Genomic DNA, 27,084 nt, shown 5'->3' with positions numbered 1-27,084 from the left:
CAACTCCATCAAGAAGGTTTCTTTTTTTTTTTTTTAAATGACGTTTTTATCTGTTTTTTTAAAATTTTTTTATTTATCTATGATAGTCACACACAGAGAGAGAGAGAGAGAGAGAGAGAGAGAGAGGCAGAGACACAGGCAGAGGGAGAGGCAGGCTCCATGCACTGGGAACCCGACGTGGGACTCGATCCCGGGTCTCCAGGATCGTGCCCTGGGCCAAAGGCAGGCGCCAAACCGCTGCGCCACCCAGGGATCCCAAGAAGGTTTCTAAATGTTACCATTGTTATTATAATGGCTAGACGTTTTTTTTTATTTTAATGTTTAATACATGACTGTTGGGGGACCCCTGGGTGGCTCAGCAGTTGAGGTCTGCCTTCAGCCCAGGGCGTGATCCTGGAGACCCGGAATCGAGTCCCACATCGGGCTCCCTGCATGGAGCCTACTTCTCCCTCTGCCTGTGTCTCTAATAAATAAATAATCTAAAAAAAAAAAAAAAAAATTACATGACTGTTGGTTTGCAATGCATGCAGCATCTTAGCTCTTGTGGATCTCAACCGGAGTGACTTTGCCCCCTCCCCCCACGGGATGCCAGCAACATACATTTTGAGACATTTTTGATTATCATAACTAGGGGGGAGGTGCTGGTAGGCAGAGGGCAGGGATGCCCCTAAACATCCATCCTACAATGCACAGGGGAGACCTAACACCAATATAGAAATATGTAGCTCAAATGTCAGTATCGCTGCTGTCGAGAAATCCTGTTTAGCTAATATCCCCACTTCCCAGATGAGGACAAGTGGGGCTTAGAGGGGTTAACTTAACCCACCCTTTACAAGCTCTGGTAGAGCCTAGAGCTCACGGTGGGCAGTCTGAGTTCAGCGGCCCTCCCCACTTAACCATTACCCTCTACCTCCTGGCAGAACCAGGCCCCTGATTTGAATTCAAGCCCATCATTTTGCAGAGAGGGAAAAAGTGAGGCCCAGAGTGGAGAAGGGACTTGCCCAAGGTCACACAGTGCAGGACTCCTGAGTCCCAGCCCAGGGCTCCTCCGGCGGGCTCGGCTTCTTCCTCTGCAGGGCACCCAGAAGGGAAGGGTCACCCGTGGGGACAGGTCCCAGGAACGCGGGCCAGCGGCCATCCCTGCCCCGGGTGCGGGTACGAGTCCCCGCGGGCGCCCGGGAGCTGAGCAGCTGACGGGGTGCGGGGCGGGCTCCAGCTCCACGGGCTCCAGCTCCACGTGCTCCCCGCCCGGGTCCCGGGTCCCGGGTCCCGGCCCCGCGCGGGGGTCGCCCCGGTAAGCCGGGGGCCAGGAGAGGGGGCGTCATCCCCGGCCCGGGCCGGATGAGGAAGGCGCGGCGAGGACTCCCGCAGCCGGTCCGGTCCCGCTCTGCCCGCCCCCCCCCAGCCCAGGGCGCAGCGCAAACCCTCACTCCGCGCCCTCTGACCCCTGACCCCTGCCCTCTCGGCCAGGCCGTCGCTCGCACCCCTCGGATTCTTACACGCGCCGCCCCAGCAACCTGGACCGCGCGCCGGGGTCCGCACCGCGCAGCCCAGCCCGCGGGCGCCGCCGCCAAAGCCCCGAGCTCGAGGCTGTTGCAGCCACCGCAGGCGCCGCCACTTCAGCCGCTGCCACCACGGCAGCTGCGCCAGCTCTCCCATCCGCCGCCTACCGTCCCTTCCACCCCGTCGGCCCCGCCCCATTTCCCCTTTGCCACGGCCTATTGGCTAGCGAGGTTGCACGATGAGCTGTGATTGGCCAAGCGTCACGTCCTTCCCCCAGTTCTCTCCCGCTGCTGCTGCGGGACTCCCTGCCCCCCTCCTTGGGAAGGGGCGGGATAAGGAAGCTCCGCCCCCTTTCCCCTCCCACCCTCCCCGCCTTACTCGTTCAGCCCAACCCAGAGAGAGTCCTGGGTCTTTCGATTGGTGGAGGGTCCGAGAGGCGGTGCTTCTGATTGGTCAAGCCTCAGGAGGTGGGGCGAACCGAACGGAACAAGAAACTGAATGGTGAAAAGGAAAGTCAGTCAGATACCGAGTCCCTCCCCCCGTGATTGGCGGGTAACCTAGCAACGCAGGCACAGCGGAGGAAACGGCTCGCAGAGATCTGGTGCCCTCGGAGCAGGTGAGTTGGCCGCGTGGGGAGAAGGGCCGGGAATGAGCGGGAGATGTGCAGGCGGGTCCAGCCTGCTGTCCTTTGGCTGCCCGAGGAATCAGCAGCCCTCCCCGCGGGCCCGCCCCTGCCCCAGAACCGTGCTCTCCAGCTCCTGCCTCAGCAGACCTCCCCCTCAACTCCTTGCCAGAACGCCTGGCATCTTGTGGGTCCCTGCCCCTGTTCCGCCCTTCCACTCACCACTTCATCCTTAAAGCGTGGAAGATACGAGTCAGGTGGAGTCTCATCCTAGTTAGCTAATTTCAAGTCAAACAGAGGCGATGGGGATGAGGGGGTAGCTTATAAGTTCCCTACCATTCCACCCAAAGGCCGTGAATTCCAGGATGAGCATGCGACGGAAGGCATCTCACTGGAGTGAATGTTCAAATTAGGTCATTTCGATTATACCAGTTTTTGCCCTGTGCTAACAACCTTAGAACTGAACTCCCATTCTTGGCCTTAGCATGTGATTTCGTCGTACAGACTTCATTCAAAAGGTTTGTTGTAAGGATTAAATGAGGCAAGACATCAAGAAGCCTGGCATGGAGCTGAACGACATATCGGTGATCAGTAAATACCGGCAATTCTTTTTCTTCCCACGGCACATTTGCCCTTGAATCTTCCTGCTTAAAATGGATCAGGGGGAGTCATCTCGTTCCATACCTTAAATATTCATACATTCAACAAGGATTCACTGAGTGCCTACTACTGGAGGCTGGGGTAAAGCAAGCAACAACAGCAACAAAACCTCCATTTTTCCACTCATGGAGCTGTCTAATGGGGGAGGTAGTCATTAATCCAGAAATATATAGATATATGTAAAATTACACCTGCAGAGATTCATCTCCAGAATGGTGCAGCATGGAGGTCAACCAATCCTTTCCTTAAAAAGCAGCTCTAGGGAGGCCTGGGTGGCTTAGCAGATGAGCGTCTGCCTTCTGCCCTGGAGTCCTGGGATTGGTCCCGCATCGGGCTTCCTGCATGGAGCCTGCTTCTCCCTCTGCCTCTCTCTCTCTCTCTCTCTCTCTCTCTCTCTCTCTCATGAATAAATGAATAAAACCAAAAGAAAATGTAAAAAAAAAAAAAGCAGCTCTAGTCCATCAATGGATGAATGGATAAACAAATTGTAGTAAACACACAAAGGAATTAGATTCAGTCTTTAAAAGGAATGAAATTCTGATAAATGCTACAAGAATTGAAGACCATGAAGACATAATGCTAGGTGAATATAAGTCAGTTACAAAAGGACAAATATGTGTGATTCCATTTATATAAGATACCTAGAATAGCCAAATCATAGAGACAGAAAGTAGAATAGTGGATCGAAATGACAATATCCACTACAACATGGATGAACCTCAAAAATGTCATGCAAAGTCGGGATTTCTCAACGTTGGCACCTTTTGAGTTGGATAATTGTTTGTTATAGGGGCCCATTCTGTGCTAGTGTTATTCCCAGCCTCTATCCACTAAATGCCAGTAGTACCCCTCCTAGTTGTGACAACCAAATATATCTCCAAAATTATTGTCAAATGTCTCCTGGAGGCCAGAGCCATCCCTGCTTAAAAATTACTGTGCTAAGTCAGATGCAAAAGATTACATACTGTATAATTCCATTTATATGATTTCATTTATATGATTTATCCAGAAAAGTTAAATCTGGGAATGGAAATACTTTGCCAGTTAGCTCATGGGAATTTTGGGGAGTGACAGAAATTTTGTGATGTGGCATAACTTTGAGCATTTACCAAAAAAGTCATTGAGTTGTACACTTACAATGGGTAGATTTTATGGTATGTAAATTATACCTCAATAGAGCTGTAAAAAAAAAAAAGTATACCCATGATCAGTACCATGCAGAAAAGGTGCAGAGGGTTTTCAGAGATTATAGTGCACTTTAAAAAAAAAAAAAAGAATTTTTAATTTATTTATTTGAGAGAGAGAAAGCGTGAGCAGGAGGAGGGGCAGAGGGAGAGGGAGAAGCAGGCTCCCTGCTGGGCAAAGAACCTAACTTGGGGCTCAATCCCAGGACCCCGGGATCATGACTTGAGCTGAAGGCAGAGGCTTTATGGACTGAGCCATCCAGGCACCCCCATAGTGCACTTTTTTTTTCAATCTGGGGAGAGGCTGCCACTGAGCTGAGACTTGAAGGTTGAGAATTAGCTAATCTAGGAGTTGGGAATTGGTTTCTGGCGAAAGGAACATCTTCTGGGAAGATCTGATGCTTTGAACACTTTAGAGACCAGTGTGGCGACAGCACAGTGAGAACAGGAGGGCTTTGAGGTCGGCTGGTCAGATAGGTTGAAGCCAATGAGAAGGAATGTCATCACAGGAGTGAAGGGGCTTCATCCTTCTCACTCTGTGTGTCCCTGCCCCCATCATGGCTTTAGTCACCATCTGTAAAGTAACAGCTCTCATATTTCTGTGTCTCGAAGTCTACTCCAGATACCCAACCACACCTGCACATCTCATAGATGTCCCACTCAAGTGGCTGGTAGTCTACACATATATAGCGCCTTGGTGTGAATTAGGAAGAGGTGCTCCCTCCAGGCACACACAGCCCCACAGTTTACAAGTCTTGGCAAATAGATAGCAAGTTCTACGATCAATAAACACCCCAAACCCCTCAACCTCTGCTTGTCTTATAAGGTTCACCCTTTGAGTAAACACCAAAACAATCCATCCAGCAACCTGAGCCAACACACTAGACATCATCCCTCACTTCTCCTCCCCCATCTCCCATATCCAATCCTTCACTTTGTCCCATTGATTCTGCCTTCTTTATGTTTCTGGAGCCCATCCACTGCTTTCTCTCTTGTTAAGGCAACCCTCATCTGTTCCCTGGACACCGTGACAGCCTTCCAAACCTGCTCCTCTTGTCAATTGCACCCACCAACCATTTTACCACAATTTCCCAGGCTGTAGGTCTAGTCTTGTCACTCACTCCCTGCTTAAAACTCCCACCACCCCCAACCCAAGCCTTTGATTCCTCCTCTTGAGCAATGAGGGAAGCTGTTGTGGCAGGACTTTCTTTCTTAAAGATTTATTTATTTGAGAGAGAGAGAGAGAGAGAGACTGAGTGAGCATGAAGAAGGGCAGAAGGAGAGGGAGAGAGAATCTCAAGCAGACTCCATGCTGATCAGGGAGCCCAACTCAGGGCTTAATCTCTCAACCCTGATATCACCACCTGTGCTTAAACCGAGAGTCAGACACTTCACTGGCTGAGCCACCCATGTGCCTTGTGGCTGGATTTTCTAACCAGTCAAATCAGGATGATTTCCTTAATCCCTGGGACTCCTGTAAGTGGGTGAGAGGAAGTGACAATAGAATCATAGCTGGATAACCAGGCCAAGTCAGGACAAAAGGCAAAGTAGTGACAATGGCAGGAAAGGCAAGCATGAGAAGGCGAGGTCTGAGGTCACTGTTCATGCCTCATCTGAATATACACAAGTAGTTAGTAGAAAGCAAGAATCCACCCCACCATTCCCTTTCCCAGACTCCACCCTACCCCCAGAAAGCCCCAAACGACCTTAGATTGGAAACAGTGGTAACAGAGGCGACAGAATCCCAGCATCAATCCCCCGACCTCTAGGCTAAAGAGGCTGCCCAGGCATCCCAGACAGAACTCTGCCCCAGCCTTGTGCAAGGCATCCCTCAGGAACATTCTAGGCATACATGGTCAGACATAAATGCCGTGACTGTAGCTTGGATCTTCACTCCATTTATGGTGAAAAATTGAATTAGAGGGGCGAGTCTTCTCTGCTCAAGTGCTAAATTCACCCCCACACTTTTTTCCCTAGGAGACAAGAGCTCAAGACAATGAGGCACCACCGGATTTATGCCGCAACATATAATAATTATCACTCCCCTTTGAAGAGGGCTTTTAACTCTCAAAAGGGCTTTCCCATATAGTAAATCAGCCCTCTTCCACCCAGCTGCCTTTTGATGTGGCTAGGACAGGTGTTGTATTCCCAGGTGCCAGAGAGATAAGGGGCTTGCCCAGACTTATTTCAAGAGCCCCAGCAGGGTAGAGTCATGCCCCTGGGTCTCCTAACACCCAGATTGTGAACCTGATCTTGATTCTGTAACTGATGGCAGCTTTATGTGGCACAGATCTCAGCTTGTCCGACAGAGCTGAGCTAGCCAGGAACAAACTTTCCTTTGAACCTGGATGGAGCACTGGACTTGGGATGGGGGAGCCAGGAGTTTCATAGAGGGGCAGGGCCACTGTGGTCTAGACCTGTGATTTTCCACCAGGGGCATCCCCTGACCTGCCACTCCCACCCCACAGGGATATTTGGCAATATCTGGGGGCATTTTGTCTCCTACTGGTCAGAACTGGTGGTGGGAGAAATGTGCTACTAGTGTCAAATGGGTAGAGGCCAGGGATGCTACTACTAAACATCCTAGAACACACAGGAGGGCCCCCACAACAAAGAATTATCTGACCCAAAATGTCACTAGTGCAGAGCTTGAGAAACCCTGTCCTACACTGATATTTTCTTTTTCTTCTTGTTTTTTATTTTTATTTTTTTCTTCTTTTTTAAAGTTTTAAGTACTCTCTATACCCAACATAGGGCTCAAACTTACAACCTTGAGATCAAGAGCCGCATGTTCCTCCTATTGAGGCAGCTAGGCATCCCCAGACTGATATTTTCATACAAAGCGAATGGTACACACATACACATCCACATACACATCCACACACACACAAATCTCTACCTTTCCCTTCTGGCCCTAGTTAGTGGGACTGAAAGCAAACATGATTGCAAATCAAGATCATTTGAAATATAGAGTATTGGAGGAAAATACAGAGCATCTTTGACCTCAGATTTCAAATAATAGCAGGTTATACTCCATGACCAATTGAATGCCTTTAACATGGGGCTTTCAAACACAGATTGTTTCTTTCTTTCTTTTTTTTTAAGATTTTATTTATTTATTCATGAGAGACACACAGAGAGAGAGGCAGAGACATAGACAGAGGGAGAAGCAGGCTCCATGCAGGGAGCCGGATGTGGGACTTGATCCCGGGTCTCCGGGATCATGACCTGAGCCAAAGGCAGACTCTCAACCACTGAGCCACCCAAGTATCCCAGATTGTTTCTTTAACCACAAGCCAGACAAAGAAATACATTTTCCTTCTCAACCTAGTGTGTTTACTTACACATGAATACTTAACTACATGTGATGGACTCTAATATTTTCTATTCTGTTGCATTTATTTTTAAATAACAAATTCACCATCACTAAAGGGTCACAATCCTTGGTTTAAAAAAAGACACTTCTCCAACGTAGTCAAGCAGTCAGGAAAAGCCAGTGTTTTGCATTTGATAAGATTATGATTTAAATATTTTCTTAAGTGGGGGAAGTTTATTTTAGAAGACTCTAAAGGCACCACTAGGAAATTCTTCCTTCTGTCTCAAACAACCACAGGGATGCTACCCACAGTCGGGTAGAACCAGAAATAAACACTCCTAAAAAATAAAATAAAATAAAAATAAACACTCCTAAAAAGAAAAATAAATAAATAAACACGCCTAAAGCTATGCCATAACCAAAAGAGGAATTAAAAATTGTGGTGACTTGATTTATAAGGAGGAGGAGACTGGAAAAGGAGACATTTAAGGGGCTCTAGTCCTCCTCCATCAGCTGCAGAAATATGAAAATAATGTACAAACTAGTCAAAAACAAGCAGTAAAAAAGTTAAAAGAGGTTCAATTTTGGCACTTTATAAACATTTCTGCACAAAAACGTATATATTGAGGAAAACTACATCTCCTATTTTAAGAAGTAAATGTTCAGATGTTAATACTAAACTATATGATTTTTGAAGTCATAATAAAAGTCATAAAAGCTAAACATTATTGAGGCAAGATTTCATTTCATACTCAATGACAGTTCTATTGAGTGTGGTTCCATCACTGTCCCCATTTTACAGACAAGGAAGCCAAAGCTTGGAGAGGTTGATTGACTTGCCGAAAGCCACTCAGTGAGGATTGAACTCCAAATCTGCCTGACACTAAAACCCACAAACTTTATCACTATACGGTAGACTTGTGTTTTTCTTTTCTACTTCAGAGACGGAGGAGATGAAGGCCCAGAAGGCCAAGTGAATTAGCCCAGGACCATAACTGTAGCCAGTGTCCAGTAGAGAATGTTCATCAGAACCAGAAGTTTAGAAATCTGTCCCCAGGAGCACATTCCCTCCCAGTCTCCATCATTATTCCATGTCCTCTGTCTCCAAAGTACAGGGTAACATTGGAGCCCCCAGCCATGGAGTCATCCCCACAGATGAGATCCTGTCTGTTAATACCTCCAGCATTCACTGCTACAGCTCCAGCCTGGGAATCTTTTGCAAACCAAATATAATCCACAAAACATAGGTTCTCAAAAGGGACAAGAGAGGACTGGGTAATAGTTCGTAAGTGGCAATAGGGGGGTAAAAAGATGAAAAAGAAAAAAACAAATTCGATTTAAATCTTTTTGTTTAAAAATTCCAAGCCCTGAGTACAGGGATGGAAAACAATCCATAGGCCAAATCTTGGCCTACCGTTTTCATTATTAAAATATGGCACTATAGGGGATCCCTGGGTGGCGCAGCAGTTTAGCGCCTGCCTTTGGCCCAGGGCGCGATCCTGGAGACCCGGGATCGAATCCCACGTTGGGCTCCCGGTGCATGGAGCCTGCTTCTCCCTCTGCCTATGTCTCTGCCTCTCTCTCTCTCTCTCTGTGTGACTATCATAAATAAATTCTTTTTTAAAAATTATTAAAAAAATATGGCACTGTTGTCTGGTTCTAATTCAGCACATAATGTATTTTTTGAAATAACATTAACCTATTATGCTGACATCTCTGTACGAGGTAATGGGCCTCTCGTTAAAGCTGGATTTGCTATCTCTTCATTCACTCAACAGTGATTTGTTGAGTGCCTCCTATGCCATCATGTTTTGGGATAGCAGTCTTCGTCATGGATTTTCTACCGCTTTCTAGCCTCTCACTCTCTCTGCTCTAGACTTAGAAGGCTCAGATAAAGCACCCAGAGTTCTTCTGAAGAAAGCTATTTGCATGTTTCCCAGACCAGTGGGATCTTCTGAGGCTAAAAGGAAAAATTCCTCCTGCTTCAAAGGCAAAACCTCTGTGTATCAACCCAGCAAGTAGGTAGTGAAATCAGAACTAAGTGACTACGAATCGCCTCACCATCAAAGACTTCTTTGAGTCCCAAGTAGGACCTCAGGGAGTGAAGCAGGGAGGGTTAGGTTAGGTTAGTGTTAGTGCTAGGTCCTGGGGGCCTGGGCTGAGTGGGAATTGTGTATCTCAGAAATGTGACAGAGCTGTCAAAAGTACATGAAATCAGTTCTGCAAATTGTGGAGTCCACAACATGGTTTGATTCAGCCATGTTGAATTCAGCCAGAGTTGCAAATTTTCCACTAGGGTGGAAAATAAAAACGAAGACCATGACCTCCATCTCTTGTGGAAACTTCTTTTTGCCATCTCTACCTCCAAGCATATTTCTCACCTTACACCATTCTTTCTTAGCTCTCTACATCTAAGCTGCAAGCAGCCTTTTTTGTCTAGTCATGGGAAGTACCAAGACTGGAGCTAGGAAGGCAGAAAAAAATCTCAGTCGAAGCTAAAAATCATGCAGGAAATATTAAGTTGTCTAAGAATACATTTCCTCTGAATTTTAGACAGAGGGCTGGTATTAGGATGTGTTTAGCTCATTTTTTTGGTTCAGTGATACCTGGTTTAGGAAGAGAGGTACACACATGGCACTAATCCTATTTACATCGATTCCTGTAATGAGAAGCCTATGCTGAAAGCCCCTTTCAGGACTCTCTGAATTCTAATTACATCAATGAGAAAGTCTCAGTTTGGTGTTAGTAAGTCTTTTCTATATTAGCCTTATATCCTGTAACTTTGCTATAATTTTGTAAGTCTAGAAGTGTGTGTATTGGTTCTTCGGGATTTTCTACATAAATAATCCTGTCATCTGTGAATAAAGATAGTTTTATCTCTTCTTTTCTAATCTCATTTTACTTCCTCTTCTTGTCTTGTTCCACAAGCTAGGACTTCACTATGATTGTTAAACAGGAAGGATAAGAGGTTACATTCTTGCCTTATTCCTGCTCTTAGGGAATAAACTTCTAGTTTCTCACAATTATGATGCTAGCTATAGGGTTTTTGTAGATGTTCTTTATCAAGTTGAGGTAATACCACTATATTCCTCACTTGCTGAGAAGTTTGCTTTGTTGTTGTTTTTTAAAAAATCATGAACAGTTTAAGAGTTTGTCAAATGCTTCTTTGCATCTATTGATATGATTTTTCTTTTTGTTGATGTAATGGATTACATTAATTGATTTTTGAATGTTGAACTAGCCTTGCAGACATGGAAGAAATCCCACTTGGTCATGGGCTATAATTCTTTTTATACCTTGTTGGATCCAATTTGAGGGTTTTTGCATCTATGTTTATGAAAGATATTGATTGGTCCGTAGATTTCCTTTCTTATAGTGTATTTTGTCTATTTTGGTATCAGAGTAATGCTAGCCTCATAGAATCTGTTAGGAAATATTCATTCTGCTTCTATTTTCTGGAAAAAAATGTTAGAGAATTGGTATAGTTTCTTCCTCAAATATCTGGTAAAATTTACCAGTGAAATCTTCTAGACCTAGAGTTTCCTGTTTGGAGAAGTTATTAACTATTGATCAATTTCTTTAATACATAAGGGCCCATTGAGATTATCTATTTCTCCTTATGAGAGTTTTGGTAGATTGTATCTTCAAGGAATTAGTCCATTTCATCCAAGTTATCAAATTTATAGCCATAGAGTAGTTCATTATATTCCTTTATTATCCTTTTAACACCCATGGGATCAGTAGTGATGGCCCCTCTTTCCTTCTTGACATTAGTAATTTATCTATTCTGTCTTTTTGTTAGTATGTTTGTAACATCTCCCTACCACTTGCTAATCTTCCTTTTCAACAATAGAGATCTGGGCTTGCACTCATTGCCCCTGGGCAATAGCACCCAGCTAGAGTAAAATAATTTCAGGCCATAGACATTATTACCTTCTATATAAGGAAAATGATACAGATTTTTCAGTTGCAGTGGAGATACTTTTTAATGAAAAGTACTTAAGAATGAAAGTGTACTTCAGAAAAAAAAAAGTTGAGTTAATAATAGTACAGCTTGGTCTTTAGACTTGGCAGAAATCCCAAAGGTGGCGTGCTAGTGAGAGAAATTTAGACAATCCTAAATTAGAACCAATCCTCATGGAGGCTTCCTTCCTGACCCAGAACCCATGTTCTGCCTCATACATAGTGCCCTCATGCTGCCCAACGATCCCTGTGTCATGATCAGTTATGAGGTGTGTCTCGGTAATTAGTTTATAATAGGCTCCAAAGTATGTAATAATTGACTCAAAAACATAAAAGTCAATGAGAGATGATTCAAGGCTTACCCTCAAATAAAATAATTCAGCCACTCACTAACCTGCCTTCTGATAAGCTCTCTTACGCTAAGTGAAAGGGACGGGGTGACAGCCCTATGGTTGCAAACTGTGTCTGATCCTGGGTATACCCAGGAACACTACCAGTGGGCGTATACATGTATATAAAATGACAAATACGAATATTCATATTTGTAGTTACTAAGTAGATTGAATGCTCTAGGAACTGAATCTTGAACACGTCTGTCCTCTTGGGTCACTGCTTAGCAGGATTTATTGAGACTGGACCAGCAAAGAATCACTGTGGACCACTGCCTGGTCCACTGTAAAAGTCAATCTGAAAATGGTGAGACCAGACAGAGCAGCAGCTACAGGGAACAGGCTCCCCAGAAAGCCTGCGTGGGCTGAGACGCCTCTGGGCCACTTAGGAGCTGTGAACTCCTGAAGGCATCTAACCTCCCTCTGCCTCCCTTTCTTTGTAAATAGAGCTAATAAAAGCAACTATCTCATAAGGTTGTTTTAAGGAATGAAGGAGTTAATTCTCACATAGCATTCAGAACAGTGTTTGGTATGGAGTTAGTTCTCAAGGGTTAGCCAATATTAAAATGGCGATCTTTAAAATGAGATTCCCCCCCCAAATAAAATAAAATAAAATGAGATTTCCACCCCCCCAACACACACAGTTTTGTTTACCCCCCCACCCCCGACTATTCCACCTACCATTGTTAGATTTGTGGGGTATTTGCAAGGGTTGGGTTTTCTTCCTCTTTTTCTCCCAAGGCAAAAAATATATATATAATTTCTCTGAAACCTTTTTTTTTTTTTCAAAATGTTCTGAGAGTGAAAGTAATAAAATATCCAACAAGCCCATTTGAATGAAGACGAGGTGTAATTTGCATGATAAAGATATATTTCCATTTATAAAGTTCATCAGCAGAATTAATGACAAATAAAGGGAAGATCCAATTAAAGTTCCCCATCCATTAACAATCTTGCTTCACTCTCAGGGCAGGGATTTTAAAAGGAGAGGCTTAAGCTGGAAATGATTTAAATATTAAGGTTGGTGGCATTAAAAAGGACATGAAACGATCGTATCAGGATTCAAGGAAAAGAGATTCTCCAGTGATTTTTGTCATCAGAGTCAGATGCATTTCCCCCAATCCTTGTTCCATCGGCTTTTTCGTGTTCACCCAAATGAGCTGTCAAAAACTGATGGGCGTCATCATAATCAAAGAAAACAAGTTTGCCCTTTAAAGCAAAAGAGGTAATTTGGCTGAAAGCAAATTGGAAACATTTCATATAATGTTGCATTTCCAGCTGCAATCTCTGAAGAATTCAGGCATTTTGATTTATGCCTGAGAGCTTTGGGGGACAATGGGGAGAAGTGTGTTCGTGATATACTTTGTTCACATTTTTCCTGTGGTCACAGGGCAATGATCCTTCATCCTAAGAGGAGCCAAGGAAGCTCCCTTAGCTGTCCCTAAAATGTTATCTTCAGGAAAAGCCTTAAGGGAATTCATAAGATTGACTTGGGAGCAGAAAGTGGTGGGAAATAAAGAGATGCAAAATAATGCCATCCTCCTCTCAGCTGTCAACTCCCAGAGGCTTCTGACTTTGGGACCCATTTTGCCGGGCCTAGGAACCCAGCAGCCTTAGCATCTGATCTGATTTGCCTCTCTTCCTGGCTCATAGTCACTGGAGATGTTTCTCTCAGTCTTACCCTTCTCTCCATTTACTCTGGTTTTGAGAACTGAATATCTCCTGTGGCTTCGGATAGCCACAACTTCTCCCTTGCATCTATATCTCCATCCCTGAGGCCTCCCTGGAACCCCCTAGATGGTTCATTGTCAGATGCCTAGAGTATTCTCAGCTAGGGTTCTTTGATGGCAAGCAACAGACACTGTCCATGGCTAAAGCAAAATGGTGAAGGAAGAGCTGAAGAATGGGCCTCAGAAAGGGCAGCAGCCAAGGAAGTACTGGGGGTCCTGGCTGCAGGATCTTTAGCAACCCCCTCATTGGCATGACCTAGTTCCCACCATCTCCCATCCACATGTGACTCTCCCAGATTCCTGGGAGGGAGAGAGCAGCCTTCTCTGACCTGGCAGTCCCACCAAGACTGCATACAGTGTGAGAAGGAATGAGCTCTCCAATGGAAAACCAGGGTACAAAAAAAAAAAAAGAAAACCAGGGTACTATCACCTGGCAGAGAGGACATGGATCACGGGGAGGCAGAGACACCCTTTGTCCGCTGTCTATCCCAGTGACAGGAGCGAGAATTAAGCAAGTTTAAAACTGAGCTCTTTGTCCTCCCTTCCAAACTTCTGCTCCCAATTTTTCTAGCTCCTCAGGGCCCCATCTTTGTCTCCCAGGCCCCCAAACGCAAAACGGTCTCACTCATCAAGTCCTGATGACTCCTTCTTCAAAATGTTTCTTGTGGGGATCCCTGGGTCAGCAGTTTCGCGCCTGCCTTTGGCCCAGGGCGCGATCCTGGAGTCTGGGATCGAGTCCCGTATCCGGCTCCTGGCATGGAGCCTGCTTCTCCCTCTGCCTGTGTCTCTGCCTCTCTCTCTCTCTCTCTCTCTGTGTGTGTGTGTGTGTGTCTATCATAAATAAATAAAAATAAATATTAAAAAAATGTTTCTTGCATCTACAGATAGAGTATGACAATGAGAATGATGAAAATGGCTCAGGTAACCTGTCCATGCCAGCCCCAGACCTCTCCCCAAGACAGTGTTGGGGATTGTTTGTTTGTTTGTTTGTTTGTTTTTTCAGTGCCCGAAATGTAGCAGGGATCAAAACAGAAAAAGCCTCTACCTTCATTAGAGCTTACTTTTTAGGGGAAGGGGAAAGACAGACAATAAACAAACAAACAGGCCCATTTAGAAACATCAGATGGTGATTCTTAACCGGGAGAAATGTAAACAGGATAAGGGATTAAGGGCAGGGAGGAGGAGAGGGTTTATATTTTAGGAAGGAAATCGGGGAAATGCTCACTACTACACTGAGATTTGAGCAGAGTAGGAAGTGAGTGACGGAACAGCTTTGCAGATATTTAGAGGAATGTTCCAGACCTGGGTCTGGGGGTCTGGGGGTAGTAGTGAGCAAATAGCAAGTGCAAATGCCCTGTCAGAGGTTGGAGCACGTTTGACATGTTCAAGGAATGGAATGAGTGCAGAAGGGCGAATTGTAGCAGCGGCCAGGATATGTAGGACCTTCCTGGTTACTATAGGAACTTTGGCTTTTATCCCGAGCAAGAGGCGAAGCTGTTGTAGTGGTGGTGCGCTGGCAAATGTTCAACACCCAGTTTGGTGGGAAGGGGTGCTGACTTGTAGTATTTGCCAATTTCCATGGTATAATACTTCTGCCATGGCTGATTTCAAGCTACCAATGGCTTAACAACCAGCTCACAAAATACCCTGAAATTTTAACAATCAGCTCTTGTGAACTGGATTTGGAGCAGGAGGGTGAAAGGATCTGACATCTTAAAAGTCTCCCTCTGGCTGCTGTGATGAGATGAGACTGTGGGGCAAGTGGGCAGAAGTGGGATGACTGGTAAAGAGATTATCACAGTCATCTGGGTAAGAGATGATGGACCCCTGGAAGGTCCAGTGGCTCAATGACATCAGGGACAGCATTACTGCAATTCTCTTAACTTTTCCTTCTCATTCATAAAGTGGCTACCACTGCTCCAGCATTAAAGCCCAAGTTCAGGGAACAGAGGTGAAGCCAGCGATGTCTTTCTTTTGTATTGGGAAGCTATAAGGTTTCCCAGAAGCCCCTAGAAAATGCCTCAATTTTATTGGCTCTAACAGTGTCTAAAGCCACTCCCAACTGTAAAGGAAGTTGAGAAGTTGAGCATTATTTCCAGCCCCTACAATATAGGCAAGCAAGAGGGAAGGAGGTTGGGGTGGAGATGGTGCCTGCAAAAAAGGGATGTAACCTTATAAGAACCCACTAAAAGACTTTGACCCAGTCTGGAAGCCCAGGAATGGCTTCCCTGAGGAAGTGACACCTGAACAAAGCTCTGAGTACAAAGAATTAACTTAGCAAGGAGGAGGAGAAAAGTGTTACAAGAAGAAAAAACAGCATGTGCAAAGGCCCTGAGGTGGAAGATTTATAATATCCCAACTTATCTACCTGCCACCAACGCTTCCTCTATAAATCACCCATAATGACCAATCTTTCTCAAAAATCTGATTTTATCCTGTTACATGTTTCCTGATGTCTAAAGGGATCCCAATTTCCTACAAGATCAACTCCAAAGTCCCTACTCTGCTGAAGGCTGGTCATGACCTCAACCTATTCTGTGAAGACAGCTTTCTGCCCTTCCTCCTATAGCTGTTGAACCTTCATGTGTGCATGTTTCATATTCCAAACTAGTTTGTAAACTCTGGGAGGACAGGAACCATACCTTGCATCTCTTTAATATCCCCAGGGGCTCAATAAATGCCCAAATAGTTGACTGGAGGGATGATCCTTATTGCAGGGAGCAGGAGCAGATGTAAGCAGACAAGTTAAGAAGCTCTTTAATCATCCAAGTGAGAGAGTATAAGGCCCTCACTCAGTGGCAGAGAGGCTGCCAAGAACGAAAGGACTGGGAGCTGTCTAGGAAAGAACACTGAGAGAACAGAGTGTCCGCCTCAGATGTGGCGGGTAATGAAAGTTGGGGCAGGAGGGGGGGGCACTTGGGTTTCTAACTCCAGCAACTAGGCTGACAGAATTGCCAATCATCAGGACGAAGAATAAAGAAGGAGGGTGAGGTATGGGGACATGGTGGGGTCCCTCTTAGACACGGTATGTTGGGAAGCCCAGCCAGTCCTGTGCAGGAAGTGACCATGTGGTATGTCTGGGTCTCCAGCCACGCCCAGACACTCAGACTAGGAAGTCAGCACAGTCCTAGACTTGGGATTTTGGTTTCCCTGAGCTAATAATGCTAGTTATTAGTTATTGAGCACTCACAATGTCCAGGCCCTGTTCCAGAAACTTCCCATTCAATCTTAGGATCCCTGTTTCATGGCTGAGGAAGCCCAGGCTTAGGGGGATTAGATAACCAGCCCAGGGTCCCCCAGCAAGGGTCTGAACCCAAGTTGGGCTGCTGCAAAGTTGGTACTCAGCCATCATGCCATGTGGGCAACATCAATGACTGATTTCTCATTGCTGCCATACATTTTTCTGAAAGTCGTTAATTCAATTAAATTAGCATCAGTACAGTGCTGTTAACTACAGGTTCAGCTTGGTTTGGAGTTTACGTTTTTCTATGTGTCCATTTTCCAATCCAGGATCCAACATTGCATTTAGTGAAACGGTTTTTAAAAATTGTGTTTTGAGGGCCAGCCCAGGTGGCTCAGGGGTTGAGCATCTGCCTTCAGCACAGGGTGTGATCCTGGAGTCCTGGGATCGAGTCCCACGTCAGGCTCCCTGCATGGAGGCTGCTTCTCCCTCTGCCTGTGTCTCTACCTCTCTGTCTCTGTCTCTCTCTCTTTCTCTCTCTCTACTCTCTGTGTCTCTCATGAATAAATAAATAAAATCTTTAAAAAATAAATAAAAATAAAAATTGTGTTTCAAGGGGGCACCTGAGTGGCTCAGTGGTTGAGCATTTGCCTTTGGCTCAGGGCGTGATCCTGGGGTTCTGGGATTGAGTCCTGCATCAGGCTCCTCTGCCTATGTCCCTGCCTCTCTCTGTGTCTCTCATGAATAAACAAATAATCTTTTTTAAAAATTGTGTTTCAACGCCATTGTTCATCTTCCCCTGATTTTTTATATCCATACTTAAAAACCAGTGCAGCTGTGCCATGCTGATCCTGGTCCCATTTGCTCTCAGCTGTATTATCTGCTCCCTCCTTGTGCTGCTGTGTCTCAGGCTGCTGACAACTTGCAGGTTGCAGAGCCCATGCTCTCTTGTCATCTGGTTTCTCAACTGGACTTGGCCAATGGGAGGCACTGGTGTTGGACTGGTGGGCGGGAGGAAGAAGAACCCACAGTGTTTCTTCTCTCTGCAGCGGCCCCAGCTCCTTGGGGGCTATAGCTCCTCCTGGACAGGAAATGACTATGGTTCCAGCTCCCCCTAGGTGACCCTTAGTCCCCAGGATCAATACCACCTCCTTCTGTGGGGGCCTCCTACCATTGACATTTGCTGGCTGGCTTCCCCATCCCTGGTTAGCCTCTCAACTCTTTCCATCACCTGTATAACTAGTTTTCTGTATTTAGATACTTTTTTTTTAAAGATTGATTGATTGATTCATGAGAGACACAGAGAGGCAGAGACATAGGTAGAAGGAGAAGCAGGCTCCCCTGCAGGGGGCCCGATGTGGGACTTGATCCTAGGGCTCCAGGATCACTACCTGAGCCAAAGGCAGATACTCAACCACTGAGCCACCCAGGTGCCCCTAGATACTTTTTTTAACAGTCCCCTAGCATTGACTTTTTTTCATTCATGTTAAGTCACTATGATATCTGTTGCATTTATTTAAATGCTTGTTACTGTCCATAGCTGAACAAATCCATGTCAGTGGATACTTCATATCCTGCATAGTTAACTCACTTCAACAGCATGGTGTTCCCTGCCTGACACCTTTGCCTAAGACCCACCTCTCCACTGGGTCCTCCCACCCTTGTGGCCTGAGACTGTCACAAAGCTAGAAACTGCTTTCAGGAAGAGGTTCTGGGTAAAAAGCAGCAGGCCACCAGGGACAAATGATGTTGACGGTCTGTGGCTGCCGTGGCCATACCAGCCACATCCTTGCAGCATGGCTCTACTAACCACTCACTCCTTCCTTTGCAGGGTCATCAGAGACAATAACAACTGGAGGCCTGTGTAATCTAGCGAAGTTTCAATCTCCCAGGGCATACAGTCTGCTCAGAAAATTGCTCTAGATGTCCTCACCGTGGCCCCTCTCTACCAGGGCCCTGACATCAAGAATGGAGTTGATGGCAGAGCCATCCAAGAAGCCTGCCTCACTGCTAAAACCCTTGGTCCCCTCTAAGTCCAAACTCACCACCATTGAGACCAAGAGGATCATGTCCGTACTGGATGAGACCATCCACAAGGTAGAGTTGGTGACTCTGCTGTCATATGTGGCTTCTAATTACGAGACTCTGGAGGGGATGCTGGGACAGGACATCTTGAAGGCTGTGAGGGAGCACGAGGACCTCTGCCATAGCCTCCTGGACAGTGTCATTTACCTGCAGGATAAAGAAAGGCAGTTGCAGGAGGAGGAAGAGGAGGAAGGGTGGTACAGAGACCGCCTCTTCTCCTTAGAACTGCAGAAATCCAGCCTCCTGCCACTTATGCAACAGATCAAAGAATCTACCAAGGACATCCTCAGACTCTTGCTGAATAACCCACAGGCAGCAAGGCTCTTGCAGATGCATACAGTGAGCAGAAGCGCAGAAGCCCAAAATTTTATTGATTGCCTGATAGAACTACGGGGTTTTCTCTTCGAGAAGCTGCTCACTAGTCCCATGGAAGCTAGAGATAAGAATCAGTTCATACAGGATATCAGTAGACGGAACAGGAGAAACCAAGAAATCATCGATGCTCTCGAAAATGAATTGGCAGCGAGCATGAAGAACAGAGATGCAGAGGTATCGCTTAATGGTATTGGTCAGGTTGTGGAAGGAGCCACACAGAGGAGCCAAACCTTTTGCAGTTGGGTGTTTCCTTCAGTGATTTAAATACCTGCTGTTATTCATTCACTCTAGAAATATTGTCGGGAACACTGGCTACATATCAGGTCTTAAGTGTAAGTCCACATGTTCCCTGCCTCATGCAGTTCATGGGAGGTAGGTCTTTTTTTTTTTTAATTTTTTAAAAGATTTTATTTATTTATTCATGAGAATACACAGAGAGGAGAGAGAGAGAGGCAGAGACACAGGCAGAGGGAGAAGCAGACTCCATGCAAGGAGCCTGACGTGGGACTCAATCCCAGGTCTCCAGGATCACGCCCTGGGCTGTAGGCGGCGCTAAACCGCTAAGCCACCGGGGCTGCCCATGGGAGGTAGGTCTTAAAGAGCTAATTTAATTACAGTTTTGAGAAATACAATGTAAGGTAAGCTTGGAGTGCTAGAAGATAATGTTACAAGAGAAATGAACTTAGACCCAAAGCATGCGAGATGTCAAAGCCAACACATGAAGAGTCAAAGGGAGTGAACCAGGCAAGAGAGGTAGGCAGGGGCCTGCCAGGCCAGCAACAGGCAGACTTTTTCTATGAAGGACTGGATAGTAAATGCTTTAGGCTTTGCCCTCAGATCACATAGTGCCTTTGAGGTCTGATCAAAGGATGTGATGTCTGTCATAAGGGCAAGGGGCAGATGGGACAGGTGGAAGCTCTAGAAGAATTTTTAAGAAGGGAACTGATAACATGATCCCAACCTAACAAACATTTGGGACACGTAACTATGTATTGTGCTTTACATACATTTTCTCACTAAAGCCTAACAAAGTCCCTGTGATGTGGGTATAAGTATAGGTTTGGCTGCTGAACACAGAGACCCAAAATAATAGTGGCTTAGTCACAGTGGAAATGTATTTCTTTCTAGTGGAAAAGCTGGAGCAAGCGTAGCAACTCTGCCTCCTAAATTGTCACGGGTCCAGGCTCTTTCTGTCCGGCCTTTCTGCTGTCCACCACACAGGACTCTAACTGTGGACCCAGAAGACCCCCACCATATCACTGCTGGTATAGCCAGCAAGTAGAGGAAAGGGGAGGAAGGCCTTAATACTTGCCTCTTAGGGATGCAACCTGGAAGTAGCCCACCTTACAGTTCTTAGCCACACCCGGGGCGGTGGGGGGGGGGGGGGGCGCTAGTGATGCTGGGAAAGGTGTTCTATAGCTGGGGCCACATTCCCAGGGAAGCATTCAGCTCCACAGCCTTTCCGGGGGCAGGGGGAGCCGATCCTGAGCTGCAACCAGCCTGTGCTGCCAAGTGCAAGTGTCTGCACTTGCGCTTTCATCGCCCCAGGATTCACAGAGCTCAAGACCCTCCAAAGCTGTGGGCTGCCCACCCTCCCTGCACAGTGGCTCAGGCAGTCCCTCCTTCCTTATGTTCTCACCAACTTCGTCCTTCAAGGCATGTCTCAGAGTTTACTGATAAACATTTATGTGGTTATTGTGATTATTGGATTTGGATCTAGCACCCTGTAAGAGGACAGGGACCTTGTCTCTTTGGGCCCACTGTCATGCCCCTAGTGAGCCTGGCACTAAGCTAAGAAGGACATGAAAACTATTTTCTTTCTTTCTTTCTTTCTTTCTTTCTTTCTTTCTTTCTTTCTTTCTTTCTTTCTTCTTTCTTTCTCTCTTTCTTTCTTTCCTTCTTTCTTTCTTCCTCTCTTCCTTTCCTATCTTTCTTTCTTTCTTTCTTCCTCTCTTTCTTTCCTACTTTTCTTTTTCTTTCTTTCTTTCTTTCTTTCTTTCTTTCTTTCTTTCTTTCTTTCTTCCTTCCTCTCTTTCTTTTCTTTTTTTCTTTCTTTCTTTCTTTCTTTCTTTCTTTCTTTCTTTCTTTCTTTCTTCGTTATTTATTTATTTGAGATAGATTGAGAACAGAGCCAGGGGATGGGTGGGTGAAAGGAGCCAAGGGAAAGGGAACAGACTCCTTGCTGAATAGGGAGCCCCAACTCAGGGCTCAATCCCAGGACCCGAGATCATGACCTGAACTTCCTGCAGATATTCCCCTGACTGAACCACTCAGGCACTCCTGGAAACTATTTTCTGAGTGGAGAGATGACAGGCTCTTGGGTCTTTGGTCAGGGTAGACTGCTCACAGGTTAGAAGAGTGCCAGTGAAGGACAGGGAGAAGGGCCCCAAATGGCTTTGTTGGTCCCATTCAGGTGGTGGAAACAGTTGAACAAATCTGAGGTCAAATCCCATTTTTCCAGGTGGGCAGATTTGCTCATGTCACTTAGATCTCAGTGTAAAACATGGCGGTGACACCAGTGAGGCCACTGTGAGGTCAAGGAAAGCTCTGACTGCTGATAATACCGCCCACTCTAGAACCCAACATGTAGGTCAGGAAGCCTTGCCCACAGGATAGGCTTGCTCCAAAGGCACGCCTTCCCTCACTCTTGGCAGGAAGCGAGCCCAGACCCCCAGGCCCTACTGCCAGCTGACCCCAGCCCCAGGCCGCTGGCATGAGCCAGCTCTAGCACTGATGTGCTCAGAGGGAGACTCCAGGGCTTGTGACCCACCTTTGGAGCTTATGGACAAAACAGCCCCATCTTTCATCTCGATTCCTGTTTTAGAGCCAACGGAGGGCAGGGGACAAGTCAGGCCCTCAGGCGTCAGCGGGCGGCAATCCCCACAGTATGTGTATCCCCTGCTTTCATGAATCATGCCACGTGTCTCTGCCAACGAGCAGTCCCATTCTGTGCCCTGGGCACTGCCACTGCCCCAGACCGTTCGGCAACGTTACTCTGGCTTGCCTGTGCCTATCACTCATGCCAGGAAGTAGAGGGCGGTGACTGAGAATGTGGGCTCTATCAGACAGACCTGTGGCCTCAAGTCCCAGCTCAGTTGTACAGCCCCAGACAGATGACTCGACCCCCTTGAGCCATCAATTACCTTGTCAGTGAGCAGGCTATCTCCATCTCCCCTGGGCCTTAGGGGCAGGATTCTGCGAGGTAATAAGGCAAGTTGCTCATTCCATCCTCAGCGGCCTGCAGCCCATGCCACTCCTGGGATTACCGGGCATCGGGTAGGTAGTAATGGAGCCTCTCATCTTCCTGACCCAGGTGGAGAAAGAGAACTTTGTGATCCAAGAACTGAAAAACCACCTGCACCAGGTGCTCAAGCTCTCAGAAAACAGCCTCTTCCGCATCAAACAGGAGGCGGAGAAGCAGCAGAAGACCTACTTCCGGGCCTCGCAGGCCAGGGTGTCCAAGATGCAGCAGGAGATACTGATGCTCAGGTCCCAGCACCACAACCTGGTCATGGAAAACCAGGAGGCAGAGCAGGCGCTGAGGAAGGTGCTGCCAGGGTGTGGGGACAGGGGAGGCCCTGGGGCAGGGGAGGGGCAGAGAGAGGTCTAGTGGGAGGACAGGGCGTGGGAGGGCTACTCCAGGCCCCCAGGGCACAGCTCCCTGGAGGAGGAGGGCATGGGGCCAGGGGAAGCCTAGGATTGAGCCAAGCATCCCCTGGGAGCAGGAGGGTGCTGTGCACAGATCCTGGGGACTGGGGCAGAGAGACCATCCCATCCTGTGGCACACTGGCTATTCCTTAACTACTCTGAGCCCAGCAGCTGTGATAATACCCACTTGTTGTGCAAAGGAGCTCATACAGCTCCTGCGATTTCATAATTCCCTCCAGCCTTGGTTTTTGCCATCTTTAAAGCAAAAGTGATCAGATTGGTCTGCCGGTCATTAGGAGAATTGAATGAGATCCCCCTAAGAATGAGTGCAGAGTAAGCGCTTGGTAAATGTCATCTCTTCTTTTGCCTCCTCCATCATCTCCACTGAGCCCCAGTGCACGTACCCAGGTTGCTCCCAAATCTCTCTCCCCACAAAGGGCACCTGCTCTAATACTTGTTCCCAGGTCTTGTTTAGTGTCACGACTCCTGAGCACCTGGTGGCAGCCATGGACCTCTCCTCCATAAGAAAGCACAGATCCACCTACATATACTGGTAGACGATTCTTGGAGGCATAGGCCCTCTGAAGCCAGCCCGATGCTGGTGTCCAAGTTAAAAGTTCTTGCTCTGCAGGATTAGGAAGTTGGTTTATTTATTTCTTTTTCATTGAGGTGAAGTTCATATAATATAAAATCAGCCATTGTAAAGTGAACAATTGGATAGCATTTAGTACATCTAGTATTGTACAGCCCCCATCTCTGTCTAGTTCCAGAACACCTCCATCCCTCCAAATAAAACACCAGACTCATTAGCCATCACTCCTCAACCCCCTTCCCCGAGCCCCTGGCAGACAACCAATCTGCTTTCCATCCCTATGGACACTTCATGTAAATGGAATCACACAGTATGTGGTCTTTTGTATCTGGCTTCTTTCACCTAGCATTGTGTTTTCAAGGTTCATCCACATAGCATTTATCAATTCTTCATTCCTTTTTATGGCTGAACAATATTCCATGGTAAGTATGGGAGCTGATATTTTACAAATTAAATTATGTCCTTCGCCTACATCTAAATCCATCCAATCGCTTCCCCTCTCCCTTACCCTAGAATCTAAACTCCTCCCCCTCTGACATTTCCTTCCATGACACAGCTTCTCACTCTGACCTCCCTGGGACCTTGCTCCTCCTCAGCCACTCCACTCCAGCTACACTGGCTCAATTTCTGTTCTTAAACACCACAAGCCTGTTCCTATGTCAGGGCCCTTGCACTTGCTGCTCCCTCTGCCTAGAATGTTCTGGACTCAGACCTCTGGCTTCAATTCCAGTCTCTACACTCATTAGCTTTGTGATCTTGGGCAAGTGAGTCAGCACATCTATCTGATCCTCAGTCTCCTCATCTGTGAAATGGAGGAGAACCTTCCTTGTTGTGTAGATTCAGTGGGCAAAGCATGAAAGCCTGATGCAGAGCAAGTTCGGTGCAATTTATTGTTCACATTGATCCATCAAACAGACTTGTTGGATTTTTTTAGAAGAAATATAAAGTGGAGACGGAAATCGAGAACTGGATCCAGAAGTATGATATGGAGATGAGTGCGAAGCAGGTATTTGTGCTGCAAAAAGTCTCTTAAGTGCATTTCCCATGATCCTCTAGGAATGGTCCATTGTTCTATGCCAAGCTCTGGGCCCCCCCAGATGGTCTTCCCTGCCCCCTTCTTAGGCTGAAGATTTGTCTGGCCTGGGGCAGCCAGGGGAGAAGTGGAAAAGGAAGGAGCCAGAGCTGGAAGCTACTGAGTGCTTGTCACTAGGCCTAACGATCTTGGCTCCATCTAGTGTCCACATCCCATACTCACTGTTCCTTTTGCGCTCAACTGTCTACAGTTTCAAAACCAGGGCTCCTTCCTGGCTGACTTAGGTACAAGCTTGCCTCCCGTACTTCACTCAGTCACCCAGAAACTTTCCACTGTGGGCCTGAGATGTGCCATGTGCTCAGGTAGCACAGAGAAGATGGTCCCCATTATCATTTGGAGGATCTTTCTACCCTAGTGTCACCAGCTGTATGACCTGAAGCAAGGGGCTCCACCTTTCTAGCCTGACTCTGCATGTGATCAATAGAGGCAGTAATGACCAGGCTGGGACCACAATGTGGATGCAGTGAGGTACCATTGTCACAAATGCTTGTACCTGCAACAGGACCTGGCCTGAAGGAGGTGCTTAGGGAAAAGTGGCCTGGTAAATGAAGTGCCCTCAAGCCCCCTCCCCCCCTCCCCAGGCTTTGTGATAACATAGGTGGCCCAAGGTCCCAAGTTCAGGGCCAGGAAGGTGTGGCAAGCACTGGAGATGACATCAGCCTCTGAATGGTCCAAAGTCAGGAGAAGGGCAAATTGGGGTCTTGCTCTGATCCTGAGTGCTCTAGGGAAGAGGGACTGCAGAGGCTGTGCTCTTGTTTCTCTGGTCCCAGTGAGGGTGGTGGATTCCTCATCAGCAGAGACCAAGTCTACTCAGCCCTGGGCCCTCGGGTAGCCCTTCACTTCTGGTAGATGCTCAGCAAGTATTAGTGGAAGGGATAGGTGTGAATGGCACCAGGAGGCAGTAGCTGGACATAAGAAGAACCGTGGGACTTAATCACCTAAGAAAGTTCCACTCTGGGTATCTTTTTTAAAAGATTTTATTTATTTATTCATGAAAGACACACACACACACACACACACACACACAGAGGCAGAGACAGAGGCAGAGGGAGAAGCAGGCTCCATGCAGGGAGCCTGATGTGGGACTCCATCACGCCCTGAACTGAAGGCAGACGCTCAACCACTAATCCACCCAGGCGCCCCCTCACTTGGGTATCTTTGTGAGACACACCGCTTCAGTGGTGGGAGTTTGCATTTAAAAAAAAAGATTTATTTATTTATTTATTTGAGAAAGAGAGCAAGAGTATGCGTGAGCAGGGGGAGGGGCAGAGAAAGGGAAAGAGAGAGTCCCAAGCAAACCCTCTGCTGAGAACGGAGCCTGACGCAGGGCTCAATCTCACGACCCTGAGATCACGACCTGAGCTGAGATCAAGAGTCAGATGCTTGGGATCCCTGGGTGGCTCAGCAGTTTAGCCCCTGCCTGCTTGTGTCTCTGCCTCTGTCTCTGTGTCTCTCATAAATAAAATAAAATCTTAAAAAAAAAAAAAAAAGAGTTGGACGCTTAACCAGCTGAGCTACCCAGGCCCCCCAGAGCTTGCATTTTTATGTCCTCACTGTGTGCCTGGTACCACATCCAGCACATTGTGTCCACCCCATCATTTAATCCTGCAAAAAGCTCCCACCCACTACCTGGGTTTGAAACTGTCCTATGTTTCAGAGGACAAATGAAGCTTCAGTGGTGAAGCTCCCAAAGGCACAGCCAAGCTGGGATTTGATACCCAGCCTGCCTAACCTACCAGCCTAGATTCTTTCCTTCTTCCTGAGATGACTTCACTCAGGTCTCACCTCAAGTGGGGTTGGACCACATCACCTTTCCCGTTCTCATCCGGGCCTCGGATGCAGAAAGGCTTAGTGGGGGCAGCACTGTTGAGTCAGAAGCCCCTCTGGGACAGGTGGGGGTGTCTGAGGGGGAGGGTGGCAGGCAGTGCTCTCTGCTTGGTGACCCCCACCCCCTGACCCTCATCTCAGGATGAGTACGAGGAGCTTGACACCATCCACAAGGAGGAGAAGGTCCAGCTGGAGGAGCTGAAGCAGAGGCACAATGTGCTCGTGGAGGAGTTCGCCCAGATCCGGGCCGAGCGGGAGATCAATGCCAAGAAGAGGATGGAGGCCAAGCAGGAGATGCTGCGCATGACGCGGGCCGCCACGCTCATCCAGGCTTTGTGGAAGGGCTACCTGGTCCGCTCCATGCTCAGGTCCAGGAAGAGGAAGCGGAGCAAGAGCAAAGCGGGGGACAAGAGGAAGGGCAAGGGGAAGGCCAAGGAGAAGGGGAAGGAGAAGGCCAAGGGGAAGGCCAAGGCCAAGAAATGAGTCTGCTCCTGGGGGCCCCATTCCTGGTTTGTGTCTCTGTGCTCCCCACTTCCCAGAGAGCAGGCCATGAGGCCACAAGGAGGGGGAGCCTTGCCATTCCTGGCTGAAATGATTTTTCAAAGTTAAAAGTCTTTTTAAACCACATCCTACAAATAAATGTCTTTTTGCCCAGGGCTGTTGGCCCTGTGTGTTTGTCCACATGTGTAGATGCCCTTCCCCTGGGGAAAGCATGCAGGCCAGGCCCTCAGCACAGAGCCATTCCTTCTTTAAGCCTCAGCGGGAAGCTGGACCCTGAACTGCAGCAGCCTTCCTGACCTCAGACTGCAGTGTCATGGCTGTGGTGGACACAGCAGCCACCAGGGTGGTGGGTGTGGTCACAGCTGCCTGCAGAGATTGTGGGAGGTGCAGGTGGAGAACTCCAGGAGGACGGGGG

At 47.2% G+C, this 27,084-nt stretch overlaps 2 protein-coding genes across 4 annotated transcripts in view; one reads left to right on the top strand and one right to left on the bottom strand.

The window, feature by feature from the left end:
* TPCN1 (two pore segment channel 1) overlaps nt 1–1,707 on the bottom strand; it is a 63,375-nt gene extending 61,668 nt beyond the window's left edge. Inside the window, exon 1 of one of the 3 annotated variants that reach the window (XM_026018904.2) lies at nt 1,500–1,707. The gene's annotated coding sequence lies outside the window, so the exon portion shown is untranslated. Of the gene's footprint in view, nt 1–1,484 lie in introns of all 3 variants that reach the window. The other 2 variants (XM_072722883.1, XM_072722884.1) reach the window with 2 other exon arrangements.
* IQCD (IQ motif containing D) lies at nt 1,342–26,824 on the top strand. Its single transcript, XM_026018842.2, is given in 7 exon segments — nt 1,342–1,374; nt 1,471–1,748; nt 18,422–18,511; nt 18,513–19,182; nt 22,322–22,555; nt 24,183–24,254; nt 26,310–26,824. Coding segments are annotated over 7 exon segments (1,719 nt in total). The 3' UTR covers nt 26,652–26,824.
* The last annotated feature ends 260 nt before the right edge of the window (nt 26,825–27,084 follow it).

The sequence above is a fragment of the Vulpes vulpes genome, chromosome 10 (genome assembly GCF_048418805.1).
Source record: "Vulpes vulpes isolate BD-2025 chromosome 10, VulVul3, whole genome shotgun sequence".
NCBI lineage: Eukaryota > Metazoa > Chordata > Mammalia > Carnivora > Canidae > Vulpes > Vulpes vulpes.
This window is presented reverse-complemented; position numbering and strand designations above follow the sequence as displayed.